The sequence below is a fragment of the Leptonychotes weddellii genome, chromosome 6, assembly GCF_054177405.1.
Source record: "Leptonychotes weddellii isolate Sample4059 chromosome 6, ASM5417740v2, whole genome shotgun sequence".
Lineage (NCBI taxonomy): Eukaryota > Metazoa > Chordata > Mammalia > Carnivora > Phocidae > Leptonychotes > Leptonychotes weddellii.
Window position 1 is genome coordinate 37,781,121 of NC_138374.1, and position 12,150 is coordinate 37,793,270.

Sequence of the window (12,150 nt, forward strand, 5' to 3'; positions counted from 1 at the left end):
CTCACCATAGCACATACCCTCCCCAGTGTCTATCACCCAGCCACCCCATCCCCCCCACCACTCCAGCAACCCTCAGTTTGTTTCCTGAGATTAAGAATTCCTCCTATCAGTGAGGTCATATGATACATGTCTTTCTCTGATTGACTTACTTCGCTAAGCATAACACCCTCTAGTTCCATCCACATCGTTGCAAATAGCAAGATTTCTCTCCCCCTTTTTTTTTTGATGGCTGCATAGTATTCCGTTGTATATATATATATACCACATCTTCTTTATCCATTCATCTGTTGATGGACATCTTGGCTCTTTCCATAGTTTGGCTATTGTGGACATAGAAACACTAATTCTTAATAGCAGACTATTTTTACTACCTTCATAAATTTATCTTGAGAAGTAATGAAATTGAATTTTATTGTTTGTTTAAGCTACTATCAGTTTAGACTTTTTTAAAACCTAAATTTCTTTATCTGCCACTACTCGGTAATACTTAGAGGGAAAATGGCTAAGATGGAAGCTATGGCCATGCGCAGCAGTGTCCTGCGTCCCCCAGGTAAGCAGGTACACACCACGGCAGCTGCTGCTGAGCTGGGTTCACTTGGTTAGGAAGTGCCCGTCCCTGCACCCGGCCCAGGTCCCTGGCCTAGCTCGGTTTCTACTCGGTTACATGGTAACATTTTTATTGATTTTAAAAACACATTGTAGTGTTTGAGCAAAATTTTTTGTTTTAAAGAAATAAATGTTTGGTCTTAATATTACTTACAGGTTTATTTTGGTTTTTCCTGGAGTACTTTTTAGGACCTGGTACTTCTGCCTCTTACTACTTTCTAGCCCTTTCATAATATAAGCAGATACTTCTGGTGAATTGTTTAGAACTTACAGGCATGTCAGAATTTTAGTGACCATGGCTTTTCTGTCTTAACACCTTAGTCAAGAAATATTCATATATTTATTCACCACATATTTGAGCGCCTAATACTTGCATGCTATTTTCTATGTTAAGTACCAAGAATTAAAGCAATGAACAAAATAAAAGTCTGCCCTCATGGTGCTAGCTTCCCAGGTGGGGAAGCCAAGATGGTAAATAAATATATAAAGTCAGTGGTAAAACATTTAAATAAGGCAGAGGGGACTAGAGAGTGGGGATGAGGAAGGTGCTTTTTTTAATTTTTTTTGTTTTTTTGAAATGTTTTTATTGTTATGTTAATCACCATATATTACATCATTAGTTTTTGATGTAGCGTTCCATGATTCATTGTTTGTGCATAACACCCAGTGCTCCATGCAGAATGTGCCCTCTTTAATACCCATCACCAGGCTAACCCATCCTCCCACCCCCTCCCCTCTAGAACCCTCAGTTTTGTTCTTCAGAGTCCATAGTCTCATGGTTCGTCTCCCCCTCCGATCTCCCCCCTTCATTCTTCCCCTCCTGCTAGGGTGCTTTTTTTTAAATAACGTGGTCAGGAGGGGCCTCTTGGAGTGAAGAAAGTTTTAATAGAGGCCTGAATAAAACAAGGAAGCAAACTCTATAGCAACAGATAGCCACTAGATCTTTAAAAAAAAACTGTCATTTCTCATCTAAAATTTCACTAAGACATAAATTTGTTCCAGGATAATCTGAGAACCCATTATATGTAAGATCTATTTCTAAGAGCTCATTTTTCTAAATTTAATCATTTTATTTTTTTTTTAAGATTTTATTTATTTATTTGACAGAGAGGGAACATAAGCAAGGGGGAGTGGGAGAGAGAGAAGCAGGGAGCCCGATGGAGGGCTCGATCCCAGGATCCTGGGATCATGACCTGAGCCGAAGGCAGACGCTTAACGACTGAGCCACCTAGGCGCCCCTCATTTTATTTTTCTAATAGGCCAAAGAAATATATTCAGCTTTAGAATTTGCTCTTTATGATTGTATATACAACAGGTAAAATTCTCTTAAGATGTATCATTTGTGTTTAGATAGATGTTTTCTGAAATATATAAGAAGCCAACTTTTAAAAATGACTAGGGAAGTTTTCTCAAACTGCCAGTTTATGAGATACTGTATATTTCTATCTGAAAAGGTTTTATTCCCAAAATTCTTTAAGAGATGTCCCTGAGGCCCCCCATTACTGTAACTCTCAGTGGAGGTTGTACCCAGGTTCATTCAGGAATCCTTCATCGCTCACAAACACACCCAGTGCCACGGAGCCCCAGTAGTCTGCAAACATCAGCCTCACTCTGGCCTTCTTCCTTGGGGTTGAGAAGCAATGAGCTACAGAGGATGAAAGGTGGCTTCACACTGCAAAACTCGGGAGGTTGAGTGACCAGGACCCCCCAAAACCAAAGTAGTGGGCATACTCACTTTCTTTTCTTTTTTTTTTTTTTTTTAAGATTTTTTTATTTATTTATTCATGAGAGACAGAGAGAGAGAGAGGCAGAGGGAGAAGCAGGCTCCCAAGGAGCAGAGAGCCCGATGCAGGACTCGATCCCAGGACCCTGGGATCATGACCTGAGCCGAAGGCAGACGCTTAACCATCTGAGCCACCCAGGCGCCCGCATACTCACTTTCAATGTCCCCTCTGCCAAACACCTAATCACTCCCAAGTACAGGGACAGTAAGACACAGATGCCTGTCGCTTGGCCTCCTTCCATCCTTGCAGAAAGAGCAGCTGCTCATCTCTTGGTTGACAGGCTAGCAGTGGATGAAGGGAGGAAGAGATAAGGATCTCCGGGTACACTTGTCTGAAGCCAGAACCTCTAGACATCTGATACCAAGTTGACTCTGTTGACTAACCATTTGCTCATATTTATATGCTATCAGAAAGGAAAATTTTTTGAACTCCCTGCTACCAAATCACCTAAGCCAAAAAATAAAAGAAAAAAAGCCTTCACTGAGTTAGTTGCCCTCCTAAAAGCATAAAAAACATTCATTTGAAAGTAGTTTTTGTCTTGTGAAGTCATAGTTCCTGCTGTATCCCACTGGGTTGTAAGTCCCTCAAGGACAGGACTGTGGCTCATCTCTTCATCTCCAGGAACCCTGCCTGATGCTCTTATCTGCTCCTACCAGAACGCAAAAACTGCACTCCCACGCCAATCTTTTTCTCTTAACTATCAGAATACTTAAAAATCAAATTCAAGACTCATCCTGTAGTCTAATTAGCAGATTTTCCTTGACTTTGTATCACAAGCTACTTTAAGTGTTCTTGGAAGTAACCAGGGTGTAAGATGCAAAAAGTGTGGACATTTCAATTTCTAGCACTTTTTCTTTTAACCAGCCGGCAGGGTGTTCTAAATACATCCCCTTCTTTCTCACGCCCCACAGGTATTCGTTACAGCACTGATGTGAGTGTGGATGAAGTGAAGGCTCTGGCTTCTTTGATGACATACAAGTGTGCAGTGGTTGGTAAGGGACCCCCTATTGCTGCCTGATAACGCTTTAGGGAAATAGGTGCTTATATCATTTTTTAGTCAGTCTTAATTAAGGTTTAGTCTTTTTAATGGAAAACTTTTTATAGGAACTAATTGGATTTTCTTCAAGTGTGGATCTTTTTTTAAATCCCATTCCATGCTCTTGTAGGTAAGACCAAATCATAGTAGAAGGAAAATAAATACATTTTCTCTTTCAGAAGTAGTAAAGCACAGTGATTAAATAGGCATCGGAACTTGCCTAGCCCTGTAATTCCTGTGCCACTAGAATTTTAGTTCAACTACATTTTAGAAGAGCTCAATGTGAGTTTATTTCTTGAATTTTCTGAAATTAAAGCTTAAAGTGTCATATTTGAATCATTGTAATTTTGCATGGTGCTTTCTGCCTCTTGAATTTTTTTGTCCTTTGTATGGAATAACAACTTGCAGCCTTCTCTTTCAGATGTGCCATTTGGGGGTGCCAAGGCTGGTGTTAAGATCAATCCCAAGAACTATACTGTAAGTATCAAACTAACATTTATGCACTTGGGGCACTCACAAAGGACTTGAAAACAGGGTTTCTGTATGTCCCCCATACCAGTGGGATTAATGGCCCCTATTGTTTTTTAAAGGAATGGAAAAACAAGTAAATAATTAACTCATTGAGTGTGGTGCCATATAAAGGTCACCTGCTTAACATCAAAGTCCTTTTTCATTTTTACACTTGGTTAAAAGGTAATTAATACCTTCATATTCTTAGGCATTTATATCTATGTTATATATTGTACAATATAAATATAAAATGCTCTATATACATTTAACATGTTACTATGATCTGAGATTGTTTTTTAAAGATTCTATTTAGAGAGAGATTGGGAGAACGACTGGGGGGAGGGGCTGAGGGAGAAGCAGACTCCGTGCTGAGCAGGGAGCCCAACATGGGACCCTGGGATCATGCCCCAGCCTAAGGCAGCTGCTTAACCAACTTGAGCCACCCAGGCGCCCTGATCTCATTTTTTTATGATGGGCTCTCAAGGTCTAGTGACAAATACCTTAATTCCGTAAAAATCTTGTTTAGCCTATCAGTTCCAAGTTAATTTAAGCTAGCTGTTATATACCACAGGGATTGCTCAGAGGATCCTGTATTAATACAAAGAGAGCAGACACTGGGATTTGAGCCCTAGTTGTACTGTCTGTTATTTGTGTAACCTAATTTCTGATCTGTCATTTTCTTATCTTCAAAATGGAAATGCCTGCTTTATGAGTTGTAAGGATTACACAAGAAGATATATGAAAATGTCCTATAGATAGAAAATATGATGCAGCTATTATCTCTACCAGTGGCTTTCTATCAAAAACATTTGTTTCATTGTTTTGTTTTCATTTTTTTTCCTTTATAGGATAATGAATTGGAAAAGATCACAAGGAGGTTTACCATGGAGCTGGCGAAGAAGGGCTTTATTGGTACGTGTTACCTTGTAGGCTTGTGCATAGAGTAGGAACATCTAAAAAGCAATTGTCTTAAGTTAAACTCCTGTTTTTATCTATATGTACCTGGGTAGAATTGCCCCTTTACTTTGAGAAACTGGGTTCTGTTATAACTATGGTGGACGCACGTGGGCCTGTTTTTGATACACGTTTCTAATAGGTTCAGCTTCTCAGTATGCATTGTGGACACTGGGGGATCGCTTCCACCTCGTCTCCTCGTACAATCCCTATTGTGATGCCCAGAAAGATTTTAGGAACTAAATAATTCCTGTATTATAAATGTTTTTTAAATGTGTAAAAAATCACTTTTACAATAATAATCCTGTTGTGAAAGCAGTGAGAGATCTGATGCCTTTTGGAATTAGAGCCTAAAGCAGGCTGCCCCTTCAAAGAGTGAGCAGAGGCTGGGAGGGGAGGGGGGCTCACACTATGGCTCACTCCGCCATCCATCACTGGCTGGTTTTGAGGATTCCTGGGGCTCCTGAGATTTGTCACGAGGCCCTTTGGCCAAACACTAGATTTCTGAGGGTGCTGATCTTCATGGGCTTGATGTTTTTGTATGGTACTGTCGTCTGCGTCATAATGTCCTTTCTGCTATGATATATGAATATTCATCATTTAATCTTTAATTTTTCAAGCAAATTAAGTCTGTATTTCTTTTGTTGTTCTAGAAGGATTCTAATTTGTTCTAATAACCTAAAAGTATTTAACAGAATGTTTGCCCTTGTAACCTAAAGAAGACTGACTAAAATAAGAAAGAAAAATCTACTTGTTCTGTTTTCCTGCCCCTGTGTTTTTCTTCCCCAACATTGTCCCCACGGTTGACAAGTTCCTATGAACTTAAGATATCCTTACTTTGAAATTTGCCCTCTTCTTAGGAAAAAAAGAGCATAAAATAAACTAATACGGAAATAAATATAAGTAACTCGAGAACTTTACCAGATTTGGTCTGTCGTTCCTCATTTAAAAGGCATTTGGATTCTTGGCATGCCTCCTCCTCAGCACTGCTGTGGACTTGTCCTGTCACTGAGCAGGGGAAGCACTGGGGAGGGGACTGCCTTCCTGACTGAAAGAGATTTGGTGACGTGCAGTCATGTGCAGCCTGTTGACAGCCTTCATGATTTTTATATCATATTTCCTCTAAGCTTAAATCGCAACGTGTTTTAGTCTTTAGTGGTTTCAGACTTTATTCAGTAGTATTTACTGCCCATATCTAAACGATAACCAGCTTCATTTTCTCTATATTGACCAGTACCTTAGGATTCCAAAGGTTAAAAGAGATTGGTCGAAACAATGAAGGCTTAAAATATAGCAATTTGACTTCTTTTCTGAAGCAAAAAGCCTCATTGACTCACAATACAGCTAACCTGACACCTGGGCTCAGAAAGCTTTGTAGCATCCGGGGGAGGAATTCTCTCTCTCCCTCCAGGGCACAGAACTGGTCCTAGCAAACCTCTGCAACTGAGGTCATTTCTCCCTTATTTTGGTTGGGACTTCTCTTTTCCACAGTTTCAGAGTGTGAGTTACACCTGGGTCTGAGTCCTGGCCCTGTCACATGGTATGCGTTTCAGTTTCTGCAAAGAAGTCAGCTGGGCCTTTGATAGGGATTGCGGTGGCTCTGCAGACCAGTCTGGCCAGTGCTCCAGTCCCTGAACACTGAATGTCCTTCCATTTGTTTCCTTTCCTGTCATTTCCTTCAGTGATGGGCTGTAGTTTTCAGCGCTTCTGTTAGTTTATTCATAAGTACTTTTTTTTTTAATGCTATTCTAAGGGATATTGGTTTGTAGCATTCTTTTCTTGTGAGGCCCTTGATAGAGAATAAATACTGGCCTCAGAGAATGAGGTAGGAAGTGTTCTTTCCTCTTGTCTTGTTTTTTAAGTTTGTGAAAGGTTGGTGTTCATTCTATTGCGTGAGTTTAGATATCACCTTTGTAAACTGTAAAGTTCCCTTAACAGTAACCAGTGTGTCCGTCTCTTTAATTCCTCCGGATCTTCATGCACCAAAATTGGCTTTCCAGCTCCACCCTGTGCTCGTGTTCTGTTAAAGCAGCTCCGCTCTTTAGCCACTTTTTCGTCTTTTTTATACTATTGTGGGATGGAGTGATTCTCTGTTAGGTATTTGAGAATTTGTCTGTAATTCAGGATTTACCTCTAATCCGAGCATCCCTAGATTTTGTGTGGAGTAGAAAACTCACAAGCCTAATAATATTTCGGCTTTGGGTAGGGAGAGCTGTCTCACCTCAGGCTATCTAGATGAATTGAGGTTTCTGAGAAGCAATTGTACAAATTGTATCTCAAACTTGCCCCTTGCCAGTAGCCCCTCTCCAATAGCCCTTCTCCAGTTGGAATTGTGATTTGACACAAGCTTCCTTGACACTTGATTATTGCTAAAAAAAACTTCTGTAGATTCCTCTAGAAGGATTCAGAAGCAATTTGTCATATATACCTTGAGAGAAAAGCAATATGGTGAAAGAAATCTTTAAAGAACATCCTTGAAGTCTGTTGCTCTCAAGGAATGGACATTGTGAGCAAATGGAAATAGTAGAGCCCTTTTGTTAGGATGAGGCTAGGATGGGGCATTAGTCCTTCCAAGGAGGAAATTATATGGGGCGAGAGTGGTTTGGGGGAGTCAGACTTCATGTGATTTAGAAGCCACCTAAGGGAAGGGGTGCTCAGACACAGGAGTATGACAGATTGGCTGGGGGGCGGGGCAGGAGTGTGAAAGCAAGCTTGACCATTTCCAAGTTATCTTAGACCAGTTATGTATCTATTGCTTCACAGCCTGCGCAGAGAAACACATCACCTTGGACCTGGGCCCCCAAAGTGTAGGAAAATATTAAAACATACCTTGTTCTGGGCGTCTGGGTGGTTCAGTCGGTTAAGCATCTGCCTTTGGCTCAGGTCATGATCCCAGGGTCCTGGGATCGAGTCCCATGTCGGGCTCCCTGCTCCGCAGGGAGTCTGCTTCTCCCTGCTTGTGCTCCTTCTCTCTCACTAAAGTATAAATAAATAAAATCTTTTATAAAATAAAATAAGACATACCTTGTTCAGCTGGCTAAAAAGTAAAAAATACAGAACTCAAGTACAGCCCTTAGAAAGAACTTTATTTGGAAGACTTCATTGCTGAAGCATTTTTAAAGTTGGGTTTTCCTATTTATAAAGGTAATGAGTTTGTCTTAGGCAGCTGAAACAATATAGAAAGTTATAAAAAGGCCGAAATGGAAACATAGTGAGCAAGTGTGAGGTATCCATAGCCTTCCAAACTTCTGCACAGGTACTGTATATAAACATGGAAATAGATGCATAGATAATATACAGGGATCTAGCTATAGAGAAAGAGAATTTTATGTAAATGGGAACACACTCTACGTGCTATACAAAACCTCCTTTTTTTCCATACAATTGTTTTGGTGAGGATTACAAGCTTTTTAATGGTGGCATAGTATTTCTTCATGTAGATACAGCATATTTTCTTTAATTGACCCACTAAATGACTAAGTTGTTTTGATTCTTGCTGTTCCGCTAGGCATGTTTCTGTGTCTCCCTCCCTTGGCAGATTCGAGTGGGCATCGTGTCCCACATTTCTACCTGAGATCTCAGTGTGGCCCTCGGATTGGCGCTGTCGCTGGCCTTTGTTGCTGCCTGTGGACTAACTTATTATCCTCAGACTTTCTAATTCGCTGTGATCTGAGGAATTGAAAGCCGAGGCCTAAAGCTTTATGTACATTGAGTAAGCTTTGAATAACAGGTCCAAGCACGGGTGAAAGTATCATGGGGCTTAACGCAACTGCTTCAGCAGTGTGTGCTTTTCCTTTTCCTACTTGGTGGGGAGGGCTTACACCCCCAATAAGCGGTATGTTTCTGTGCTGTCTCATGCAAGGCACTCCCCAACCACAACAGTCGTCCCTATGTAGGGCAAGATGGTACTGTTCTCTCGAATTGCAGTTCAAGGAACTGAGGTCAAAAGGAATACACTGATTTGCTTCTGCCCATGTAGTCAACAAGTCCAATAGAGTGGCTTACATGTGTTATGCAGAGCTAACTTCCAAACACAGAGCAAGGAAACGCCAGAGGGAGAAATTACCATGTAACATTGCGTGTGTATAGATTTTTTTTTTTTTTAAAGATTTTATTTATTTATTCATGAGAGACAGAGAGAGAGAGAGAGAGGCAGAGGGAGAAGCAGGCTCCCAAGGAGCAGGGAGCCCGATGCGGGACTCGATCCCAGGACCCTGGGATCATGACCTGAGCCGAAGGCAGACGCTTAACCATCTGAGCCACCCAGGCGCCCGCGTGTGTATAGATTTTGTAGTGAAACGTTTAACGAGTATTTCTATGACTTCAAGTAGTTACCCAGATGAAATCCAAAGTTTTCTAACCACGGTAGCTTTGTTATTGTAGAAAATTGCAAGGATCTATGTGTTTGAGATGAGTGGATCTTAAAAGCTGATGTGATGCCCTTTTCCTTGTGCCCCCAGGTCCTGGCATTGATGTGCCTGCCCCAGACATGAGCACGGGTGAGCGGGAGATGTCCTGGATTGCTGACACCTACGCCAGCACCATAGGGCACTATGTGAGTACCCACCAAAAGCCTGGACGGCCTCATTTGCTCTCTACAAAAAATAACAAGCTGATTGTATGTGGACAGAGAGAATTCACTGGGTTCTTCTCCCCTTTAATCATATCTTTATTTGCATATTATTTTACTTCTATCTCTCTCATCATAAACCATAAATGTAGTAAACATGGACTGAGCTTTCACTTACGTGCCGCCCCGTCCTGAAAGCTGGGGATAGGACCTCAGAAATGATCACCTACTAGGCAGGGCAGGACATGGTGCAAGACACTAGAAGGGAAATAAAGAAGCATTCAATTCTGACTTCCCTCAAAGAGCTTTCATTTAAAGAGGAATTAGGACACATAAGCAGATAAGGTATGGAGATGGGGTAATACAAGGTTGGAGTTACATCTCTGAAAGAAGGCTTCCTGGTTGAGGTATCTGGGCTAGACCTGGAAAATGGGTAGAGTTTAAACATGGAGATGAGGGACGTCGAGGGTAGGAGGAGAAACAGTAGAGCTCAGATTGTCTGGAGATGAGGCCTATTTCAAAGCATAATAGAAGAGTGAAGAAGTAGGTGAACCAAGACAAAAATACTCAAGCCCTAGTTTTTTGTTTTGTTGACTAGTGAGAGGAGAGGCTCTGGTGCTGACCTCTCTTACAGGAGGCTAGGCTGGTGGTGGTAGGCTTCACTGGAGCCCAGGGGCCATGGGGGCTGGGGAGAAGCGGTGGCACATGACAGAGACTCCGCAGGACTGGAGTGGATGTGTGTTAGCAAGGAAAAGAACCGGGAGGACTTGAGTCTGGAGGACTGAGCAGAAGTAGTGCCACTAATATAGAACACAAGAAGGAAAGCTCACTTCCCACTCTTGAAATGGATGGAACCTTGAAAAACATTTAAGGGGTAGGAAGAGAAAGGGAGTTGAAAAGACATTCATTAAAAAAATATATATATGGAGTGCCTCTGCCAAACAAGCAAGGTATTCAGTGCAGTTGGGATAAATGGGAGCAGGGGGAGTTCTGATGGGGGGACAAGGCATAACCGGGCCTGGCCAAGCCTTCACAGGTGAGATCAGAAAAGGCCTCCTTGAAGGAATAAGCTTCTGGTCTGCACTTTGAATGAAGAATAGGATCAACTGGGGAAGGGGCAGGGGTGCAAGTATTGGAGGCAGAAGGACCACTAGGTAAAGTTCTGGAGTGCAGAAGAGGTAAACTTGAGACTGAGGGAAGACTGGTAGCCAGAGTGGAAAGCAAGAAAGTAGAGCTGAAGAGAGGCCAGTTAGGGGAAGGTCAGACCAGATCATCACCCTGTGACTGACAGCGAAGACTTTGGTCTTTGTCCTGAAAACAGAAGGAAGCTGGTGGAGTGCTAACTGGAAGCAGGTGTGAGGCATTTTGAGCGTCACTCTCTGCAGCAGAGAATGGGAATGTTGGGGGCAGGCTACCATACAGAAGCCTAGAAGAGGGGGGATACTGGCCTGCCCTAGAGCTGGAGAGAAATGGCCAGATTGAAGAGTGATTTAGAGGGAAGGCAATCAGTTGCAGAAGAACAAGGAGTGCAGGGCTCCATGTGGTGATGTTGAGGGAGGGGTTCCTGGTAAGAGGCAAGTTCCGCAATTAGATAACCTGTGGGGCCACAGTTGGAGCCAGGCTGCAAGGAGGTGTTGAGGGAGGGAAATAGGGCATGAAGAGGAGTCTTCACTGAGAAAAATGGCACTGGACAGCAGAGCAAGAACTTGAAAGGTGGCTGTTACTCAAAGAAAGATTGTTGTTGTTGATGATGTTGGCAAGTTGACTGGCTGCGGGCCCCAGATTCATCCATGCAAGAGACGATGCAAGAAAGATATAGGAGAGGTAGCAGAGTCTTCCAAGGTAATACAGGCCTCATGAATTGTCCTTTAAAGGGCCCTAGTGGAGGGGCGCCTGGGTGGCGCATTCAGTTAAGCATCTGACTCTTGGTGTTGGCTCAGGTCATGATCTCAGGGCCCTTGAGATCAAGCCCTGCATCATGCTCCAGGCTTGGTGCAGAGTCTGCCTGAGATTCTCTCTCTCCCCCGCCCTCTGTTTCTATCTCTCTCTCACTCTCACAAATAAAGAAATAAAACCTTTTTTTAAAAGGTGGGGGGAGGCCCTAGTGGAAAGATGAGCCTTGGAGAAGAGGAGAACTATTCCCACCCCCCCACCCCCACCCCCCCACAGAGAAGGAAGGGGGCTGCAGCAAGTAGTGGAGGAACTCCCACATTGGTTTGAGGTCCTGAGCGGGTGCAGTCTGTGGCTGGGGGCGGGAGCCTGGATTTAGAACTGACTCCCTCACACACCAGCTCCGTGACCTGTGGCAGGTGCCTTGAGCTCTCTGTGCCTCCGTCTCCTCATATGTAAGATGACAATAGTAATCACAGCCAATGAGGATTAATTGAATAGTAATATAATGCATTTAGAATAGTACCCACTCCTTAGTAAAACACACAAAACAATAAATATTTATTAATAATTTTATCAGATAAATTGCATAAATTCCCTGAAATAAAACAAGAGCAGTATGGGGCGCCTGGGTGGCTCAGTTGGTTAAGCGACTGCCTTCGGCTCAGGTCATGATCCTGGAGTCCCGGGATCGAGTCCCGCATCGGGCTCCCTGCTCAGCAGGGGGTCTGCTTCTCCCTCTGACCCTCTTCCCTCTTGTGCTGTCTCTCACTCTCTCTCTCAAATAAATAAAATCTTTA

General features: G+C 42.7%; 1 protein-coding gene across 1 annotated transcript in view; it reads left to right on the forward strand.

The window, feature by feature from the left end:
- GLUD1 (glutamate dehydrogenase 1) overlaps positions 1–12,150 on the forward strand; it is a 37,119-nt gene that overhangs the window by 13,594 nt on the left and 11,375 nt on the right. Inside the window, exons 2-5 of the mRNA XM_081823955.1 lie at positions 3,302–3,382; positions 3,848–3,903; positions 4,785–4,848; positions 9,351–9,445. Of these exons, the coding sequence (XP_081680081.1) occupies positions 3,302–3,382; positions 3,848–3,903; positions 4,785–4,848; positions 9,351–9,445 (296 nt within the window). The remainder of the gene's footprint in view (positions 1–3,301; positions 3,383–3,847; positions 3,904–4,784; positions 4,849–9,350; positions 9,446–12,150) is intronic.